The sequence below is a fragment of the Sorex fumeus genome, unplaced genomic scaffold (genome assembly GCF_029834395.1).
Source record: "Sorex fumeus unplaced genomic scaffold, SorFum_2.1 ptg000265l, whole genome shotgun sequence".
Lineage (NCBI taxonomy): Eukaryota > Metazoa > Chordata > Mammalia > Eulipotyphla > Soricidae > Sorex > Sorex fumeus.
Window position 1 is genome coordinate 28,651,108 of NW_026606322.1, and position 22,313 is coordinate 28,673,420.

The 22,313-nt window shown below is 51.3% G+C and overlaps 1 protein-coding gene across 1 annotated transcript in view; it reads left to right on the forward strand.

Annotated features, from left to right (window-relative positions):
• Positions 1-17,243: 17,243 nt before the first annotated feature.
• Positions 17,244-22,313, forward strand: part of URB1 (URB1 ribosome biogenesis homolog) — a 46,569-nt gene continuing 41,499 nt past the window's right edge. The window contains exons 1-4 of the mRNA XM_056109223.1: positions 17,244-17,411; positions 19,840-19,979; positions 21,094-21,245; positions 21,948-22,080. Of these exons, the coding sequence (XP_055965198.1) occupies positions 17,279-17,411; positions 19,840-19,979; positions 21,094-21,245; positions 21,948-22,080 (558 nt within the window). The 5' untranslated portion in view covers positions 17,244-17,278. The remainder of the gene's footprint in view (positions 17,412-19,839; positions 19,980-21,093; positions 21,246-21,947; positions 22,081-22,313) is intronic.

Consider the following 22,313-nt stretch of genomic DNA (forward strand, 5'->3'; position numbering starts at 1 on the left):
CGCGCCCAGACCCACCGCCCGGGGCCGGCCACTCGGAGCTGCAGGCGCAGAGGAAACCGACGGGCCGGCCTCCCGCGGGACCTGGCTGCGGGAAGGCCAGGATCCAGCCGGGACAGCAGGAGAGGACAGCAGCGGGGAGGTGGGGTGGAACCCGGGGACTCGGAGTCCCGCCCCGCGGCCGGCCTCCGGCTCGGGTGGGCGGGCCAGGCTGACACGCGCGCCCGGTTCGCCCCAGGCCAATGCTTTATCTTTTTTTTTTTTTTCAGCCGGGTTTGTCTTGGTTTGGGACCATAGCCAGTGGTGCTCAGGGTCTGTCCCGGCCTCCGTGCTCAGGGGTCACCCTGGCTCGGCTGTAGGGACCTGATTGGGTTCCTCGGACTAGCACCTTTCCTCTCTTAACTGTCTCTCCCTCCCAGCCCGCATCTCTCTTTTTGCCTTTTGAAATCTCGCTATGGGCCTCGGCTCTTCAAGTCCCTGTTCTCCGTAAACACTATCTGACTCGCTGGTTCTTTGCTTGCTGTGCTCTCTCTTGAACACGTTATTCTTCCTTCCTCTCCCCCACCCCCCACATCTAAGTAAGTTCCTTTAAAAAAAGAAAACTATTTTGCTTCACTAAAGAATTAAAATCCGGGGGGCGGAGAAGTGGTGGTGATGAACACCAGGAAGGGAGCACGAGGACACTGGTGGAAGGGAAATGCTCCTACCACAGAGGCAGGCTGGGGGCTGGGATGGAAACTGGGAACACTGATAAAGAGATTGGGGTTGCAACACTAGATGCCTGAAACTCAATCATAAATATCTTTGTAACTTTGATTCACGCTGATTCAATACAAAATAAAAATAAAAACACACAAAAAATGTTTAAAAATCGGGACTGGAGAGCTTTTTTTTTTTTTTAAATCAGTGGGTATCAGCTATAGCACTCCTGGGAATATATCCCAGAGAGGCAAAAAAGTATAGTCGAAGTGACATCTGCAATTGTCTGTTTATTGCAGCACTCTTTACAATAGCCAGAATCTGGAAAAAACCTGAGTGCTCAAGAACAGATGACTGGTTAAAGAAACTTTGGTACATCTACACAATGGAGTACTATGTAGCTGTTAGAAAAGATGAAGTCATGAAATTTACATATAAGTAGTACTGTATGGAAAGTATCATGTTAAGCGAAATGAGTCAAAAAGAGCGGGATAGACACAGAAAGATTGCATCCATCTGGGGAACATAAAGCAACAAAACGGGAGACTAACACCCAGGAATGGCTCAGATTAGTACCAGGAATTTTGCTCCATGACTTGAAGGCCAGCCACATGTGCTAGGTGAGAAGGAAGCTCAGATAGAGAAGAGAGCACCAAATAAAGGGTGTTGTGAAGACCCTCCCAGGGTGGGAGAGACATGCTAAAAGTAGTCTATAGACCAAACATGATTGCCACTCAATGCCTCTCTGGCAAAACACAGTACCCAAAAGAAGAGAGAGAGAACAAGGGGGAATGCTCTGCCACAGCGGCAGGGTGGGACGGGGGTGGGGTGGGGGTGGGGGTGGGAGGGATGAAAAAAAAGAAAAAAATCAGTGGGTAAGTTCCTTCTCTGGCATGCAGATGGGATTCGATCCCTAGTATCTCCTATAAATCCCTGAGTACAGAGCCAGGGGTAAGCCCTGAGCACTGCCCGGTGTGGCCCCTAATCAAAATCCCCCAAATTTTAAAATAAAAAAAAATCTGTATAGGAAAATATCCTTTTCAATAACCCTTCCCACACAAGTATTGTATTTTCCTTTGAGTGGGTGGGCGGTGAGGCCACACCCATTGGTGCTCAGGACTGACTCCTGGCTCTGTGCTGCAGGATCACTCCTCGCTGTACTGGAGAAGGGGGGACACTATGGGGCACCAGGGATCGAACCCGTGTCATTGTGGACAAGGCAAGTGGCATAACCCCTGTGTGCATCTCTGGCTCTGCACTCCGAAGAGATACTTTCTGCCTGGGGGAACAGCCCGCACTGGCTGGGTAAGACCAGCTGGCACTTAAGATTCTCTCCTACGAGGCCTTCCATGTGGAATCTGCATCCTCCACAGCGACTAGGTACCAGCTGGGGCCAAGGATGCTGACCTGGGAGGGGGAACCCACCCCCACCCCGCCCCCACGTAGCCTTCCACTTCCAGTCTCTAGATTCCCACTTCTCCTAAGCCTGATCCAAACAGCACCCCGGGCGTCCTGGGCTGTGAAGGTGTTGGAAGATGGTTATTCCAGGTGGCACAGGTGACCAAGGCCTGGGAGGGAGGGTGTATGAGTCAGAGTGAGTCACTGAGCAGCACTGTTTGTCCCGTGGAACAGACTCAGGAGGCAGAAATCAACTGGACAGTGACAGTGAGCTGAGAGCCAGAGGGGCGGCGAGGGGGGAGGGCGGAGTGATGATGCAGGGTGAGAGCATTTGCCTTGCATGCTGGTGACCTGGGTTCAACCCTCAGCATCCTATATGGTCCTCCAAGCACCACCAGAAGTAATTCCTGAGTGCAGAGCCAGGAGTAACCCCTGAGCATCTCCCATGTGACCCAAAAAGAAAGGGAGGGGGCAAGCGGCCTGGGGTCCCTGGGGAAGGAGGTGTCTAGGGCCTTTTTATTAGTGGACGGCTCTCCAGAGGTGCCCTGGGGGTCTCAGGCCACTCTGGGTAAGACCCAGCCAACTGGACCAGCAGTTCAGAGGCAGGATTTAAGGATTCAGTGCTGCATGGGCTCTGCCGGTTCAGGGAATACCAGGGTCACCCCTAGCAGTGGTGGGGAGCCTTCAGTGTTACATCCGGTAGTGCTGAGTACTGCCAGGCATTGAACCCAGGTCAGTCACCTGCCTGGCCTGTGCCTTCAGCCCTGCACTCTGGCCTCAAGACTGGATTTCTATCTTCCCTCTCCTCAGTCCTGGCCCCCACCTCATCCTGCCTTTGGAACTGCCTGATTGCTTCCTCCCAGCTCTGATTGAGTCTTTTGAGGATCACCCCTCTCTCCCCGACCCCCCACCTGTCCTGCACTGCGCAGAGCCCAGCCTTAAGGGGGGGGCAAACGCCTACCCTGCACACACACTCCCACCCCAAGCCGGCCCCTGGCCTGGGCCCACGAGTCATTCCACAAAGATGGGCTCTAAGGTCTGAGATGACATAAGCCACCATTTGTCAGCCTCAAAAAACAACAAAAAGCAACCAAGCTCTCAGCTCAGAAGAGGCCAAATGTCCAGCACTGAAAAGACTTCTTTCTGGAAAGCAACGAATGGTAGTTTGTTTATAGAACTGGCACCAAGAAGCTTCGCCCAGGCCAACAGAGGCAGTGGGGGCTTGAGAACGGTTAGGTGGGGGGATGTTTGGTCCCCAAGCCCCTGGAGGGAGAATCCGTGAGTATGTGTGCAGAGCTGAGCGGCAGGAGGCCCCACCCTGGGGGTCTAAAGCTCTGAGAATGTCATAGATAAATGTGTGGATAAAACTCACCGAGGGCTGCCTTTAACATAGCCGCCTCTCACTTTCCCCTCCACCTACAAAATGAAACATTTGCACCCTATGGTCCATTATAGAAAACCGACAATACATTTCAGTTAGTCACAGTCAGTCACAGTCTTCCCGTTGTTCATCGATTTGCTCAAGCGGGCCCAATAACGTCTCCATCATGAGGCTTGTTGTTACTGTGTTTGGCATATCGAATACATCACGAGTACCTTTTTAGGTGCAGGATTCAGTGAAACTGGGGCCAAAGTGGTAGAACAGCGGGGAGGGCATTGGCCTTGCACACGAGCCAACCTGGGTTTGATCCCCAGTATCCCATAGGGTTCCCCCCCACACACACACCAGCCCCACCAGGAGTAATTCCTGAGTGCAGAGTCAGGAGTAAACTTTGAAAGCATCGCTGAATGTGACCTAAAAAGCCAAAAGAAGAAGAAGAAGGGGGGGGGGGGGGAGAAGAAAGAAAATGAAGCAAAATCTATAGAGCTTGATTGATTCCCTGGCAGTATTTGACTCAGAGAGATAGCACAGCGGTAGAGCATTTGCCTTGCACGCAGCCAACATGGCTGACCCGAGTTCGATTCCTCCGCCCCTCTCGGAGAGCCTGGCAGGATACCGAGAGTATCGCGTCCGCACAGCAAAGCCTGGCAAGCTACAAGCGACACCTGACAAGCTACTCATGACGTATTCGATATATATTCGATATGCCAAACACAGTAATAAGTCTCACAACGTTACTGGGCCAGCTCGAGCAAATCGATGAACAATGGGAGGACAGTGACAGTGACAGTAAAGGCCCAGTTTTTGCCACACCCGGCAGTGCTCAGAGCTGACTCCTGGCTCTGTGCTCAGGGAATCACTCCTGATGGGCTCAGGGGCTGAGGAGGGGGAAGATAGAAATCTTCCATATGCTGTGTCAAGGGTCATGCCCAAGTTAGCAGGGCAAATGCCCTGCCCACTATGCGCTGACTCCGGCCCCTCCTATGGCACCTTGGTGATGTAGTACAGGTTGGCGTTATAGCTGACGACCTCATGCCTTCTCAGTGCTCTCTGGGCATTGAGGCTCCTGGTGGGAGGCCGCAGCTTGGGCCTTGGCAGCAGATATCGCAGCTCCCATCCTGCGATATCTTTCTGAGCACCCTTCTTCTCCCACCCCAGGACCACCCAGGGTGATGGGTTCTTACCCCTCAACCTTCATGCTCCACCCAGAGCATCCCTGTCCCTTAGCCCTTTTCCCGTGACATCTCTGAGTCCGAGAGACATGCCTTCCCTCCGAACCATTGGCAACTTCTCAAATCCCCCAAGGCACATTAATTTATTCAGGGGGTGGTTTTGTTTATGTTTGGTGGGGGCTATACCTGGTGGTTTTCAGGGCTTTACTCTGGGCTTAGCTCAGGGATCACTCCTGGGGGTGCTTATATGGTCAAACTGGGGTCATCTGCCTGCAAAGCAAGACTCTTATTAACACCTGTACTATCTTGCCAGCCCCCCCAAGACACATTTAACTTTGCTTAAATATATACATATATTTATAAAATTTATAAATTGATACCACACTGTAGCACTGTCCTCCCATTGTTCATCGATTTGCTCGAATGGGCCCAGTAAAGTCTCCATTTTGAGACTTGTTGTACTGTGTTTGGCATATTGAATACCTCACGGATAGCATGTCAGGCTTTGCCGTGCGGGCGAGATACTCTCGATAGTGGGCCGGGCTCTCCAAGAGGGGCGGAGAAATCGAACCTGGCTCTGCCGGGCTGGCTGAGCGCAAGGCAAGCGCCCTACCACTGTGCTATCGCTCCAGCCCAAATTGATACTATATATGGGTAAAGTACGCATCACATAATGGAGCACTCCATCGGTTTATGTCTCCAATCTGGAGAGAGGTAATACATCATTCACATAGTTGTACAACTTTTTTCACTTTATTTTTATTTATCTTTGCAGGGGAGAGGTCACAGCCGGCAATGCTCAAGGGTTCCTTCTGGCTCTGCACTCAGGAATTACTCCTGGTGGTGCCCAGGGAACCAGGGATTGAACCCAGGTTGGCCACGTGCAAGGCACATGCCTTACCCACTGTACCGTGTCTCAGGCCCCGGCCATTCTGCTTTCTGACTCTCTGAATTTGACTTCCTACTCATGTGTCGTTCCTTGCTTTAGGTACTTCATGTAAGTGGCATCACAGTGCTCGTACTTTGGTAACTTATTCCACTGAGTAGAATGTCCTCTCACTTCTTTGATGTTGGAGCATAGGCAGATGGTCCTTTTTTTTTTTTTTTTTTTTTAAGAAATAAGTTTCATCACAGGTCCAGCCCAGCGGTAGGGCGTTCGCCTTACAAGCGGCCAACATGGCCGACCCGAGTTCGATTCCTCCGCCCCTCTCGGAGAGCCCGGCAAGCTACCGAGAGTATTCGATATGCCAGACACAGTAACAACAAAGTCTCCAATGGAGACGTTACTGGGCCCGCTCGAGCAAATCGACGATCAACCGGAGGGCCTTTACCTTTACCTTTTTACCACAGGTATATATCACTGTTTTGGTTTTGGTTCTTCTTTTTATTTTTATTTTTGCCGATCACACTTTTTTTTATTAAAATCTGTTCACTGTTGCACTGTTGCTAGGCATTTGAATTGCTTCCAGGCAGCTGTGCTACTGGAAATAATGGTGTTCAGAGAGCCCGGCAAGCTACCGAGAGTATTCGATATGCCAAACACAGTAACAACAGTCTCCAATGGAGACGTTACTGGGCCCGCTCGAGCAAATCGACAGTCAACGGGAGGGCCTTTACCTTTTATGTACATACAAGTCAAAATAAATGATGGGGTGTTCAGAGCGATAGCACAGCAGGTAGATCATTTTCCTTGCATGCACCCAACCCGGGTTCAATTCCAGGCATCCCATATGGTACCCTGAGCACCTCCAGGAGTAATTCCTGAGTGCAGAGCCAGGAGGAACCCCTGAGCATCTCTGGGTGTGACCCCAAAATCCAAATAAATAAATCACTTGATCACTTGACTTCCCGTTAACCATCGATTTGCTCGAGCGGGCGCTAGTAACGTCTCCATTTGTCCCTGTCACGTGCTAGTGTAGCTCAATGGCGTCTGTTTGTTCTAGGAACACAAAGAGCCTCAAACCGATCATTCAGGGTCTTGACAAAGAAGTCTGACCATCTGGTAGGTGGGTATTTATTCATAAATAAATTATGAATTTTCAATTCAAAAAGATCTTTCTTAAGAGAGTGCTTAAAGTCACCTTAAAAAAAAAAGAAATCAGGGGCCTAAATAATAGTACAGTGGGTAGGCGCTTGTCTTACACACAGTCTACCCCGGATTCAATCCCTGGGACCCTTTTGTGTCTTCTAAGCCCTGCAAGGAGTGATCCCTGAGTGTGGAGCCAGGAGTTAGCCCTAAGCACAGTTGGGTGTGGCCCAAACTACAACATCAAAAAGAAAATCAAACAAAGGCCACTGAAAAGCTTTGGCAGTCAGTGAAAGTAATTGTAATTTTTTTCTTTTCTTTTTTTTCTATTTTTGCTTTGGGACCACACCCACTGGTGCTTGGGGGTTACTACTGGCTTGTTGCTTGGGACTCACTCCCAGCAGTGCTCAGGAACTGAGTGATCGAACTCGGGCCTCCCACATGCAGGAGGCCTTCTGAGCTAGCACTCTGACTCTGGAGATCATTTTTGATTTTGGTTTTGGGGCCACACTTGGTAGTGCTCAGGGTTTACTCCTGGCTCTGTGCTTAGGGGTCATTCCTGGCAGGGCTCAGGAGCTTGGGGGACCATATGGGATTGCTGCCAGCCACGTGTAAGGCATGCACCCTACCCGCTAAACTCTCTCTCCATCCTCCCTCAAAAAGGAATTTTAAATTACACAGCAGAGGTTTCTAAACCTTCTCAGCTCACAGCACAATTTGTGCCTCAATGATTTTTCACACTATCTTCGGCCTACATTGATCGATCGATAATAGATTAATACTGCAGTCTTGCGTTTACTAAGTAGCTAGATCCAAACAACTTAATAAGTCGTTACATCACAACAATTAGGTAACCGACTGCAGCAAAACACATTGGAAAGAGCAATATATTTGGAGGGAGGTGGAATGAGCCATGCCTTGACAGTGCTCAGGGCTTGTTCCTGGCTCTCTACTCAAGGGTCACCCCTGGTGGTACCTGAAGGACCATAAGTGGTGGCCTGGATGGAATCCGAGTTGAACAAGTACAAGGCAAACACTCGCCGGGTCCCTGTGCTCTCTCTGACTCAGAAAGAACCTTATTTTAACTTCATTCTCCAATACCTGCAGTGAGTTTTTTATGGGGTAGATGCCTGCTGGGCAGCTATTTCTCCGATTTTGAAATCACAACGGGCCACCAATACCCTTTTGTGCTTTCCCTTATCAACTTTACTTGCTCCGTGCGTTTTTATCACGGTCACTACTAAATCCCAACGTTTTGAAGCTATGACATGTCAAAGGAAATGTAGGGTAGCCTGACACCAAAATTGTCTTTCTCCTTGAGTGTGCAGTTGGTAGTGGCTGTTAGGAATCACTGCATCTCTCCCCCACTGAATCAAAACACCCCTCAGGCAGACTGTGAGGTCTGGGCACGTGCCAGCCCAATTAGGGAACTGTCCAGCTGGATCCGTGTTTTCCAACGTTGACGATAGCGCCCCCTGGCGGGCAGCAGGACAATGCGCGAGGTAGTAGCCTCAGGTGCCACTGGGGGGCGCTTCCCGTTTGATTTCTTTTCTCTTTCTCTTCTTTCTTTCTTTCTTTCTTTCTTTCTTTCTTTCTTTCTTTCTTTCTTTCTTTCTTTCTTTCTTTCGGGGTAGTAGGTTAACCAAGTTTGGGAACCTTTGAAGATTCTAGATAATTCTATGACAATCTTCCTTTGTCAACAAGGTCCGCCCCCGCTGTTCTTGGCTACATTCCCAGTGACCTCATTCTAGCATTCTGGCCTTCCTCCACGCTAACCCACTGACCCTTTGCTTCTTTTTTTTAAAAAAATGGGGGGCCACACCCAACGCTACTCGGGCTATTCCTGGTTTGATGTTCAGGAGCGACCCCTGGTAGTTTTAGGGAAACCAGGTGCAGTGCTGTGCATTGAACAGGGTTGGCTGCCCACAAACAAGAGCCTTAGCCCTATATGATCTCTCTGACTTCTAGCAGCTTCTTGTGAATTCAACCAGGCCTGCTCTGTTACCACCATTGCCTTCTTCCCTCATTTCTAGAACCTTCCTGGTCACCTGCCTTCTATTCCCTGAATCAGGTTCCTGCACTGATGGGGGCGGGGGGTGGTGATTTGTCCCAAACAACCTTTTTCTGGGAATTTAATGATGTTTAAAAGGACTGGCCTTGAAGGAAAGTTTTGTTTAGTGTTGAATACACTTCGTATGTTGGAATAATCATAGATGCACGGAAAAGTGGCCACAGACATTCCGGGCTGGGTGATGCCTCAGAGGCTAACATGCCTGCCTGGCAAGCGTGAGGTCCAGAGTCCCTGGAGATACCACATGTGCCCAGCTCAGTCCTGGCAGCTTTGCTGTCTGTGATCTTCAGGGCTGCAGCCTGGGAGGTGTGAGCATGCATGAGAATCGCACACCTCTGCCTGTGAATATCACAAGGAAAGCATGTGACCCCCGGCAAGCTGTGTTTGATCACGGCAGTGAGAGGTGGGGACACCTCGCAATAGGGAGCACTTCAACCAGATGTGCAAGCACCAAAGTCTAATGTCTGTGCAGTTCCTGGTCATGGCGAGAACATTGGAGAAGGTAAGGAAAGGGCAGGGGGAAGAAGGAAAAGGGGGAAAAAGGCCGCCTGCATATTTCACAGGGGGTTGATTCCTGGCACCTCATGATCTCCCAGGCATCTCCAGGGGTGACCTCCAAGTAGAAGTGGTCTCTTAGCATTACTAGATGTGGTCAGAAAGAAGGAGAGAAAGAGAGTGAGGAAGGAAGGAAGGGAGGGAGGGAGGGAATTAGGAAGTCAGGTATAGAGGAAGAAAGAAAGAAAGAGAGAGAGAGAAGAAAGGAAGGAAGGAAGGAAGGAAGGGAGAAAGAATGAAACAAAGAAAGAAGAAAGAGAAGAGAGAGAAAGAGAAGAGAGAGACAAATAGGGCGTGAGGGAACCAGAGAGATAGCACAGCAGATAGGGAGCTTACCTTGCCTGCAGCTGACCCACGTTCAATCCCCAGCATCCCATAAGATCCCCTGAGCATCCCCCATAATAGCTCCTGAGTACAAAGCCAGGAGTAACCCCGAGCACCACTAGGTATGGCCCAGGAAACAAATAATAATAATAATAATAATAATAATAATAATAATAATAATATTGTACAGTCTTTTTTTCAGTTAATTCTGAGACAATATTTAGGGTATCTCCCCTCCCCTTTATCAATAGTGTCATCTATTGTATTTTCACTGGCGGGCATCTCTCCAGCAGTCTCAAGGGCCTGGGAAACGCTCCCAGTGGTGTTCAAGTTCAACATGGCAGTCGTGCTTGGCAAGCAGTTGGTGTGAGGGGCTGAACTCTGGCCTTGGCATTCAAGGCTCACATGCCCATTCAGACATCTCCAGGCCCCTTCCAGCATATTTTATTTTATTTATTGTTCTGTCTTGAGGAGGGGGCATACCTGGCGATGCTCAGGGGTTACTCCTGTCTCTGCGCTCAGCAACTGCTCCTGGTGGTGCTTGGGGGACCATATGGAATGCGGGGATGGAACCTGGGTCAGCCCTGTCCAAGGCAAGTGCCTTCCCCAATGAGCTATCGCTCCTGCCTCTGTATTTTAAAATGAACTATTGCTCATATGGAGCAATTAATCTTGCCAAAGACTTGCTTCTTTCATCTTAAAAAGTCAAAAACAATCGGCTGCTGGTCTGGACTATTCTTTAGATTTTTTTTTTTTTTTGCTTTCTTTGAAATCAACGTCTGTCCTTTTTGCTTCTTTTTTTGAATTGGCTCTGCTGTACTTTTTCCAACTTCTTGTTTTAAATGTGTATTAATAGATCATTTGTTCCCAACCTTTCTTGCTTCTAACAATATATTTTAAGCTGGAAATTTTCCTCTGCTCACCGTGTCCCAGGGACTTTGCTATATAAAGTGTTCCTTTCGTCATATTCCCAAATTGTTCATAAATTCCCATCACTTTCTGAGGATAGTGACGTTTTCCTCCTACCTAAGCTTATGAGATTTTTTAAAAAGTTTCTTTCTCTTCTCTCTCTCTCTCTCTCTCTCTCTCTCTCTCTCTCTCTGTGTGTGTGTGTGTGTGTGTGTGTGTGTCTGCTTGTCTGTCTCTCTCTGTCTCTCTCTGTTTTGGGCCACTCTCGGCAGTGCTTAGAGCTTACTCCTGGCTGAGTTCAGGGATCACTCCAGGAAAGCACTGGGGACCATTTGGGGTGCCAGGAACCAAACTTGGGTCTGCTGTGTGAAACCTCTCTATCTCCCTCTATCTCAGAAACTTAAAAAAAAAACCTTCTTTTCATAATTAAGGTCTAATTTTTTTGCTAGGTAGTTAGAAAGCAGAGTTCATAGGAACCAATTAAAACATTTTATTGAGGGAGCTGGAGTGATAGCACGGTGGGTAGGGCGTTTGCCTTGCATGCAGCCAACCCGGGTTCGATCCCCAGCGTCCCATATGGTCCCCCAAGCACCACCAGGAATAATTCCTGAGTGCAGAGCCAGGAGTAACCCCTGAGCATCACTGGGTGTGACCCAAAGGGCAAAAAAAAATTTATTGAGGTTTCCTTTATGCCTAGAACATGGTTCACATTCATGATTATTCTGCATTACCTAAAAGCATATATTTTCTGTTGGTAAGTCTAAAGATCTCCTACTATTACTTTAAAATACATTATTAACTGAGTTTTCTATATTTCTCATGTTTCTGGTGATATTACATACTCATCAAGGTAGTAGGCAGTCTCTAGAATAGCTTTGAAAGTTATCATAGGATATTTTAACCTCTAAAATGGGTGTAGATTTTTTATATTTTGTTGTTCAAACTCCATAGCCTTGGAACTTTTTTGGTTTTTTTGTTTGTTAGATTGGTTGGTTTGTATTTTGGGCCATAGTTGGTGGTACTCAGGATTTATTCCTGGCTTTCCATTCAGGAATCACTCCTGGTAGGCTCAGGGGACCATATGGGGTGCCGGGGATGGAACCCAGGTCGACGTGGGCAAGACAAGCGCCCTCCCCACTGTCCTACTGTTTCATTCCCTCAACAGCTGAGTACATTTGAGTCGCACTGTAGGAGGCCCTAGACTGCAACACAATACATATTTGTGAACAACCTGGATATTGAAAACGTACTTTCAAATACATTCAGAAGCACACACTTGGGACCAGAGAGATAGTACATGCAGAGGGCACTTGCCAACCTAGGTTCCATCCCTGGCATCTCATATGATCCTCTGAGCCCACCAAGAGTGATCCCTAAGTGCAAAGCCATGAGTAAGCCCTGGGCACTTCCAGATGTGATCCCCATCACCCCCCCCCCACACACACACACACCAGAAAAGATAATCTCCATGCACACCTCTATTGTCACAGGGTAGCATTAGTCAGTTCCCTCGCCCCTTCATACGCCCATCCATATGAAAGAGATGATCATTTGCTTAAGGTTATAGAGGCAGAAACCAAACAGAATTTGGGACTATTTCCCACTTCCCTTTCACTGCCTCCTTATCAGACTCTACTCTGGCAGAAAATGCAGCTGGTGACTGGCATTGAACCACAGAAGAGAACCCCCATGGTTCCTTGGTAATAAGTCACTGTCCCACAAAGCACCTCTGCGCACCATCTTAGTGCACCAACAGCCCTGGACCAGAGACGCCCAGCTGAATCTCAACATGGATTAGTTCCCTACAGAAACGTCTCTAGAACCCAACCATTTGCCATCTAGGATTCCAGAAGTGCATGGGCGCGGCTCCCATGATATTCAGGATGAGCAGTGGACAATAAGTGATCTAGCATCTGCCCCTGGCAAGCAGGCTTGAATGGTGGTGGGAAAATTTGAGCAAACCCTAATGCCCAAAAGTAGAGAGAGTGTACTGGGAAAATTGCCTGCCACGGGCACAGAGTGAGGACTGGGATGTGTGTGTGGAGGGACATTGGTGGTGGAAAGTATGCATTGGTGGAGGGATGGGTGTTCAATTATTGTAAGGCTGAATCTCAAACATGAAAGTTTCGTAACTGTATCTCACACTGATTCAGTAAAAGAGATAAAAATTTAAAAAAAAGGAATGTGGAGTGAGTTCATGCCCAATTCAATCAGCTTATTCAATGACTGAATAAATAGCAGTAATCCTATATTAAAAAAAAAAAGTCAGTGTCTGCCTTTGCTTCCAAGGGGCCCCTTATACAACCAGAAGTGTGGCATAGCCCTGCCTAAGGCTGCCCAGCTCACAGGTTCCCTCTGCTCCAGCTCCCTCACGCGCCTCTTCACAGCACCCATCTCCAGGCCAGGGGCTTTTTCTTGCCGGAACTGAAACCCCAATAAATCCACACCCTCAGACGCTCCCTACACACATCCGCATACAAGACATAGGTCAGTATTTCCTCCGAGGCTGGTCCAACAGAGAATTCCAGGATCACCACGTTAACTCATCCAAAGAACATGATTTATTTGAATGCAACGCCTGATACCGATGGAGTCGTAATTTTAAAAAGGCGCCAGCCTGCCTTCCCTGATTCATTTCTCAACCACAGAACAACCCACACATTCCCTCCATTAGCTTTCAGAGCACTAAATGTGGTTTTCAACCCAACAGATGACTTCTGATAAAAATACATGGTACTTCTTCTTGCCACTTACCTCTTTTAAAACAGTTTTGTTTTTAATACATTGCATCATCACTTTCTCAGCTCAGAATCCCAGCGAGGATGTGCTAGGGAGATGCTGTCTACATATTAACGACAAGAACATCCAGGTGGCACCGATGTCCTGTGCACGTTGGTCTTTGCAGACTTTGCTTAATTTGACCCTCTCCACCCTCCCCCACCCGCCGCATGGCCAAAGGGAGGCTGATTCTCCATCAGTCAAGGGGACCAGAAAAGCAGGGTGGAGGCTGCTGCCCTTCAGACATGCCCCTCTGGTTCAGGGTATGGCTTTAGCCTAGGGTGGGGATGGGGCGTGGGAAAAAAGCACCTCCAGCCTGGTACCAAGGCCATCCACCCTTTCTTGCAGCCAACACGCATACGGCAAAGCAACTCTGTGCATCCAGCAGGTTTTCCCACCACTCCAGGAGGCCATGTTGAAAAACATGTGACTTGGAGGATTGGAGAGACAGTCCAAGGGACAGGGTGCTGGCCTTGGACACAGCTGACCTGGATTCTACCCCCTATGATCCCCTGAGCCCTGCCAGGCATGATCCCGAGCACAGAGTAACACCTGAGCACACTTGCACATGGCCCAAAAAAACAAAGGGAAGAAAAAAATTCCCAAAAAGCAACAAACAACGGGGCTGGAGAGATAGCACAGCGGGTAGGGCGTTTGCCTTGCATGCGGCCAACCCGGGTTCGATTCCCAGCATCCCATATGGTCCCCTGAGCACCGCCAGGGGTAACTCCTGAGTGCAGAGCCAGGAGTAACCCCTGTGCATCGCCAGGTGTGACCCAAAAGCAAATAAATAAATAAATAAATAAATAATAAATAAAATCATGATTCTCCATCCTCAACCAAGTACCCCAATGGAAGCAATAAATTAAAAAAAAGAAAGCAACAAACAAAACATGTGGCTTGGGGCTGGAGAGGTGAATAGTCCAGGGGTAAGGTGCTTGCCTCAAGTGCAGCTGACCTGGGTTAAATTCCCCCTCCACTCCCCGCCAGCACCTCATACGGTTCCCCCTTCCGTGCCTGGAGTGATTCCTGAGCACACCAGGTATGTCCCACTCAAAAAAAAAAAAACCCACAGACCTCCAACACACACACACACACACACACACACACACACACACACACCAAAAACAAAATTCAAAAACCCAGCACAGGGACTGGAGCGATAGCACTGCAGGCAGGCGTTTGCTTTGCACACAGCCAACCCGGGTTCGATTCCCAGCATCCCATATGGTCCCCTCAACCACCGTCAGGAGTAATTCCTGAGTGCAGAGCCAGGAGTAACCTCTGCACAGTGCCGGGTGTGACCCAAAAAGAAAAAAAAAAACAACAACAGCAAAAACAAACAACCAGCACAACAAAACCATATGTGATCTCCAAACGACAACAACCAAACTTTAAAATCTGCCTGTCTGGGGCCAGAGCAAATAGTACAGTGGGTAGGATATGCACGAAGCAATGACCCAGGTTCCATCCCTGAGTCCCGTATGGTCCTCCAAGCCCCACGGGAGTGACCATTAAGCACAGAGTCAGGAGTAAGCTCTGAGTAACAGCTGGATATGATGCCAAAACAAAACAACAACAACAAAAAATGAGCCTGTCCCGGTGCCAGGCTGGGCGTGGGGGTGGTGATGTCGGTGGGCCCCACGGGTGACTTATGTGAAGTGGGGAGGAGAAAGACAGCCACTTTCTCCCCACCCGCCTCTGCCACCCGGAACCCTGGGTAGGCTAGGACTGGTAAAGTCTGCAGTGAGCACCTGCTCGGCACGGGCCTGAGCCCCGCCAGCCCCACAAGGTGGCCGTCAAGCCACACCTGAAGTCCGCTTGATCTTCTCAGCACGGGAGTTAATCCCCGCCACCCGATTGCTCGGGGAGCCACGGACTCAAGCTGGGGCGAGAATTTGCTCTTTGCAGGAAAGGAGAGACCAGTCCCAAGCCTTACCCGAGGTCTCTGGGGTTCTTGTCTCGCTCGCAGAAAAGAATTTCAGGAGTAGACGAGCAGTGAAGTAACAGGTTTTATTTGGAGGCTTTTAGAGAGGGAGAGAAAGGGATGAGCAGATAAACGGGGGAATGGAGAGTAAGAGAGAGAGTAACGCGTCCAGAGGGAACGCGGGCTTCTCCGAGGGTGGAGAGAGCGCCAAGTGGGCTCTCGAGCTGGTTCTTATAGATCCTTCTGACTCAGAATGTTCTGGAATCTCCTTGGGGCTGAGTCGCTGGAGTTAACCGGATTGAAAAGGGGTTCGAGAATCATCTGACTTGGAATGTCCTGGAATCACCTTGGGGCTGGGTCGCTGGAGTCAACCGGATTGAAGGGGGTTCTCGGAAAGGAGGAATTTCATGGGGAGGAGGCCCATATCTTCAGGGTCTGGGGATAGTCTTATCAAGTCCTTATTCTCTGTCTCCACAGGGTGGGTTGGTCCTAGAATTCTTCTATGAGACTTTGTTTCATTGCAGAGAGCCTTTCCCTATCTACCTGCCTACATCAGTGGGACCCAGTCTTGGAGACTCTGGTGGAGGGAAGCTGTCACTAGGGGTGGGACGGGTGCTAGAACATGTCTAAAATTCAACCGTCAGTATCTATAATAAAGCATGGCTCTAAATAAAATAAAAAAGGAAAAACCCTAGGTGAGTGTGAGAGTGCGTGCCCGACAGGAGTGCTCTCCCTACCTGGGTGCCCCTCGACAGGGCTGTTAGGGTCAGGAAGCCTGTACAGATGGGTTCCTCTCCGCTGTGACCAGGCACATGTGTGATGGTGACCCCTCGGCCCAGGCCGCAGGTGGGTCAGTGGGGTCAGTGGCCACGGCTCACTCCTTTTTTGTTTTCAATTTATTTTTTATTGAATGACTGTGAGATACAGTTGCACAGCTTTCATGATTGAGTTTCAGTCATACAATGATTGAACACCCATTCCTCCATTAGTGCACATTCTCTACCACCAGTGTCCCCAGTGTCCCTCCCGCCACCCCCACCCCAGCCTACCCTCTGTCTCCGTGGCAGGCACCTACCTTCCTTCTTACTCTCTCTCTACTTTAGGGTGTCATGGTTTGTAATACAGATACCGAGAGGCCATTATGTTTGGTTCTTTATCTAATTTCAGCACACATCTCCATCCTGAGTGATCCCTCCAACCACTGTTGATTTAGTGATCCCTTCTCCATCCCAGCTGCCTTCTCCCCCAGGACATGAGATAGGCTTCCAAACCGTGGAGCAATCCTGCTGGCCCTTGTCTCTACTGTCCTTGGGTGTCAGTCTCATATTATGTTATTTTATATTCCACAAATGAGTGCAGTCCTTCTATGCCTGTCCCTCTCTTTCTGACTCGTTTCACTTTAGCATGATACTCTCTATGTCCATCCACTTATAAGCAAACTCCATGACTTCATTTCTCCTAACAGCTGCATAATATTCCATTGTGTAGATGTACCAGAGTTTCTTTAACCAGTCGTCTGTTCTCAGGCACTCGGTTTATTTCCAGATTCTGGCTCTTGTGAACAGAGCTGCAATGAACATACAGGTGCAGATGTCATTTCTACTGTGCTTTTTTTTTGCATCCCGGGACATATTCCCAGAAGTGGTATTGCGGGGTCTTATGAAAGCTCAATTTCTAGTTTTTGGAGGAATGTCATATTGTTTTCCAAAAAGGCCGGATCAGCCGGCATTCCCACCAACAATGAAGGAGAGAGGTCCTTTCGACCCCGCATCTGGGCTAGCACTGGTTATTCTCTTTCTTTTGGATGTGGACCACACACACACAGTAAGCTGAATCTGCAGGGACCTAGATTCGCAGCCACAGCACAGCTCACCCAGGCCCCGCCCCCAGTCCCGCCTCTTCCGCCATACTTCCGCATTGTGCCCCGCCCCTTCCTGCGCACGTGTGTGTGGGGCCCTGGGGCCGCTGGTCCCTTCCGTAGCGCATCCTGTGCCTGGAACCCAGGTGTGCGGATCCTCACGCTACCCGCTGCATCTCCGCCATGGGGGTCCGCAAGAGGAAGGACCCGGAGGGCGAGGCGTCCCCGGCGGGCGCGGCCAAGCGGGCCCGCAAGGAAGAGTTCACCGGCGTGCGCTTTAAGGCGCAGCTCCGGGACCCGCAGGGCGCGGGAACTGGTGAGTTGCACCCCGCCGGGGTCGAGGTGGGCTCTGGGTGTGTCGCTGCATGGGTGCCCAGGGGACCCCCTTCCCGCCCTCATCACCATCCACCCACCCGCCCACCCGCCGGCCTCCGCAGGATTTCCAGCCGCTTTTTCCTGCATCTCCTGAGCCCTCAGGGACCCGAAGCGCTCAGACTGGCCTCGTGGTTAAGAGTGTCCAGTTCCCTGCGCCCTCCCCTCCCTGCCCCTCTGCAAACCTGCAGCCCCTCACCACCTGATCGCAGCGGTCAGGACAGTAGATGGACTGTCGCCGCCCCTGTCCCGCCTGCATCCTCACCCTGCAGCTCGCCGATGGTTCTAGTTCAGAGTCTGCTCTGCCTGGGGGCTCTAAGAGAGTTTGCCTGCCTGCTTGCTTGCTCCTTGTCAGTTTTGGGAGGCACACACCCGGCGGTGCTCAAGCCTACTTCTGGCCTCGCACTCAGGGCTCACTCCTGGTGGGGCAAGCGCCCTCCCTGTTGTGCTATTTCTTTCTGACATGCACCTATTTTATTTTATTTATTTATTTTTAAATTTTTATTAGTGAAACACCATGAGGTACAGTTGTAGACTTATAAATTTTTGTGCTTGGGTTTCAGTTATATAATGATCGAGTACCCATCCCTCCACCAGTGCCCATTCTCCACCACCAATGATCCCAGTATCCCTCCCCCCCCACCCCCCCCCCCCCATCCCACCCTGCCTCTGTGGCAGGGCCTTTTGTTCTCTTTCCTTTTGGGTGGATTGGTTTGCAAAAGAGGAATTGAGTGGCAATCATGTTCAGTCTATGGTCTACTTTCAGCATGCATTTTCCATCCTGGGAGGATCCTCCCAACACCCTTTATTTGGTGCTCCCTTCTCTATCTGAGCCGTGCACCTATTTTAAAGAGTTGGTTCAATCAGCATCCTCCTTTTGCTTATTAAATAAATGTATTTGTGCTACTGGGAAAAAAAAAGGAAAAAGAAAAATAAAATTAAAAGGGAAAAGAAATTGACCACTAGGTTCTTTTTGTCAGACACAGACTGTGATTATCTTGGCCCAGGTGGGAGGGCAGCCTCCCCATACCTGGGCTTCATGAGAGCCCGGCTGTGTCAGTGGGCTGCCTGTGATTGCAACGGGTGTACCATGATCCCCACCCTGAGCTCACTTAGCACCTCTGCCCCGCAGCACTGGATTGTCGCTGGATACACCTCTGCTAGGGGTGGCTTTCTGTTCCGTAGCACAGCCCTGCTCCTAACGTTCACCCATGGTATGGCATCAGCCCCCAGAAATCGCTCAGGTCGATCATTTGCACCCCTAACCACTTCTTCCCATTTCCAGCCCCCCACCCCCCACCCTAGAGGCCCTGCCCTCCATTCTTACTCTCTGCTGTGAGTTTGGCTTTTTTTTTTTTTACCGCCCTGATACAGGTGAGATGGTGTAGATGTATGTATCTTTTGTTCTTCATGCACTCCCCCAAAAGCCCGGCTTCTTCCCTGTTTCTTGGTTGAACTGTGCTTTTTTTTTGTGTTTGGGTTTCAGTTATTCTGTGATCAAGTACCCATCCCTCCATCAGTGCCCATTCTCCACTACCACTGATCCTAGTATTCCCTCCCACCCCCCCATCCTCCCCATCCAACCCTGCCTCTGTGGCAGGCATTCCCTTTTGTTCTCTCTCCTTTTGAGTGATGTGGTTTTCCCCCACTGTGTGCATGCATGTAGCCTGATTTCTTTACCCGCTCTCTGACTGTGCCCCTGAATGTAGGGGGCATCAAGGAAGCTCTGTGACTGCTCATGACCCCACCGGCGCTGGGGAAGAGGCTTTGCTGTGCCTCTTACCCTCCCCGTCTTTGCCAGCCGCAAGTCCAGCCTACTATTTATTCCTGGAGATTCCTGCCCAGGCTCTCCCTCATCTCATGGCTCCCAGAGCCTCCCTCTGTCTCCTCTCATGCTCCCGCATCCCAGCCCATCAGCTTCTGTCGGAGCTTTGAAACGTCGGTCACCTTCCCTCCTGACACCCCCCATAGCGAGCTCCCCACTCTCTCCCAGCATGGAAGCTGGTCCCCCTCTGGCCCAGAGACCAGACTGGTGGTCTCATGGCTCTGTAACTCACAATCCAGGGTCTGAGTGTTGTTGGTTTGGCTCTTGCTGTGGGCGGAGGCCTCACCTGCCCGGGGCCCTCGCGTGCTTGAACCTCTGCTGCTTCTTCCTGTTTCCCTAAGTTCCACGGGGTCCTGCAGGGCTTGACGTCGATCTGGGACCTCAGCCTGACCTCCCCTCAGGCAGCGAGGTCGGGAGTTAGGGCTCCAACATTGGAATGCAGTCGGGGGGGGTGGGGGGAATCCACTTAGGGCCACTGATGGCAGGCGTGGCTGGGGTCCGGCTGAGAAGCCGGTCTTGGTTCACCCTGGACGTGACTCTCTTCCAGCCTTGGAAGCCTTTGTGTCAGCTGCCAAGAAGCTTCCACGAGAAGATGTGTACGACGTGGTGGAAGGCTACATCAAGATCTCCGTGGAGTGCACTGAGATCTTCCAGCTCCTGAGCGGGGAGAAACGTCCTGAAAGCGAGGTCTGGCTGCTCCCCATCCTCCCCCAGCACCCTTGGAAGTGGGCACATGGGGGGTGGTGGGAGCTATGCTCAGTCCCCAGTGGCTGGAGTGGCCACTGACTCCCATGTTCCAGCCAGAGGCACCATTGTGCTGTCCCCAGCTGCCACGTCACGTGCCGAGAGCCACGCCAGAGGGAGTGACACATAGCAGAAGGGAAAAGTGGAGATTCTTTTATTTTATTTTTTTCTTTTTCTTTTTTAATTTATTTTTTTATTTTTTTGGTCTTGGGGACCACAGCTGGCAGTGCTCAGGGCTTTTATCCTGGCTCTGTACTGGAGGGGGTGGCGGAGGGGGATCACTCCCGGCGGGGCTCTGGGGACCATCCCGGGGTGACAGGGAGCAAAGCCTGGTTGGCCACGTGTGAGGAGCACCCTACCCACAATACACTGTCACTCCAGCTTCTGTTTCTTGTTTAATTATCTTGGGCTTGGAGGTCACTTCTGGCACTGCCGAGGGTGCTCCTCCGGGCTCTGTACTCGAGGTGGGTCCCCTGGTGGTGCTGGGGGCTGTGGGAGGCGGGTACAGGAGGGGTCCCTCATGCTTTTGGGGATTCAACTAGGGCCCGTCACGTGCAAGGCAAGCACCTTCACCCCTGTGTTCTCTCTTTCCTGGGCCCAGAGCATCGATTATGTGTCTTTGTGCTTTGGGGCTGTTCTGCCATGGGGAGGAGGGGGGAGGGGGAGAGGAAGAATGTGGGACTATGCAGGACAGAGGTGGAGGGCGAGGGCGAAAGGTGGAGGCTGGGGAGATGGTTTTCTGGTTCTAGAGAGATCCAGGATGTGGCGTTTGGAATCTCGGGGTCTGCCGCTGCGGAGTGGCACACTGAACCCCCATGACCTCAAGGAGGCCCCATCTTGAACAGAAATATCACTTTCCTTTCGATTGTGAGGGGCAGTAGCTGGCTCCATCCACGAGCCCGCTGAGTCCGGGGCGGCCCCTTACCCACACTGGGGTCGGGTGTTTCAGGGGATGGTAGGGTGGCGGAGGGGCTTGGGGACTTCAGGGCCCAGGCGAGTGGCGCCTGCCAGGGGAAGGGCCCCAGGCTCACGCACGTCTTCCCTTCCGGCTTCGCAGATGCTGCTGGTCTTCCAGGCGCTGGAGGCCATCCTGCTGCGGACAGCCAGCGACCTGGCGCACCTGCACATGGCGGGCACTGGCATTGTGAAGAAACTGCTCAACAGCCACATGAAGCTGCTCTGCGAGGCCCTGTATGCCTCGGGCTACAGGTGGGCGCCGGCCATGGCCCTCCCTCAGCCGCCACTGCCTGCCCCCTCTGAGAAGTGACTTCTCGGGGGCCACCACGTCCCCTCCTCTGTCCTCTGGCCCCCGGTTAGAGGCCTCCAGCAGCCACAGTTGCTACACCAGCTCCACCTCCCCCCGACGGCCTGAGCACAGAGCCCTGAGTGGAGAAGCATCTGCTGGGGCAAGAGCGATAGCACAGTGGGGAGGGCGTTTGCTTTGCACATGGCTGACCCGGGTTCGATTCCCAGCATCCCATAGGGTCCCCCGAGCACCGCCAGGAGTAATTCCTGAGTGCAGAGCCAGGAGCAACCCCTGAGCATTGCCAGGTGTGACCCAAAAAGCAAAAACAAAAAAGCATCCGGTGGTCCAGCCCTGCCTGTGACCTCACACTGCTTGTGGTTCTGTTTGTTTGTCTGGGGGGTCATAGACCCATCAGGCTCTGCACTCAGGGGTCATTCCTGATGGTGCTTGAGGGACCATCTGGGATGCTGGGGAGCAAAGCGGGGTCGGCCACGTGCCAGGCAAACACCCTTCCCACCAGGCTCTCGCTCCCACCAGTCTTACTGCAAGGGTGCCAGCCGCCTGGGCCGGGTCCTGCGCCGGCCCCTACGGTGGGGTTGTGCTCGGCAAAGTGGCATGGTGCGTCTTCAGTGGCCGGCACCCTCACTCCCTCCTGGCCCCTGTAGGATGGCTCGCGCCTGCCTCAACCTACTGACTGCCATGGTGGCCCAGGGGGCTGAAGCCGCCAGGGACGTCTCCAGCCTCTTTGATTTGAACAAGAAGACCTTGTATGGCCTGGTGACCAAGCGGGACACAAAGGTGAGGGGCCTGGCACAGGAAGGCAGAGTGCGGGTCCTTGGCCAGTTCCGGGGAGGTGGCCGGATCCGGGGATGGGGGTTGGGGGGGAGGCCTTGGGCCAGTCTCCTGGGGACATCCGAGGACAGTGCCCGCTGCCATGCTCAGTGTCACCGGCTTCCACAGTCACAGACTGTGCCTTCCTATGCCCCACAGCACAGACTTGTGATGTGGCCCAGATCCCACTGGTGGCCCGA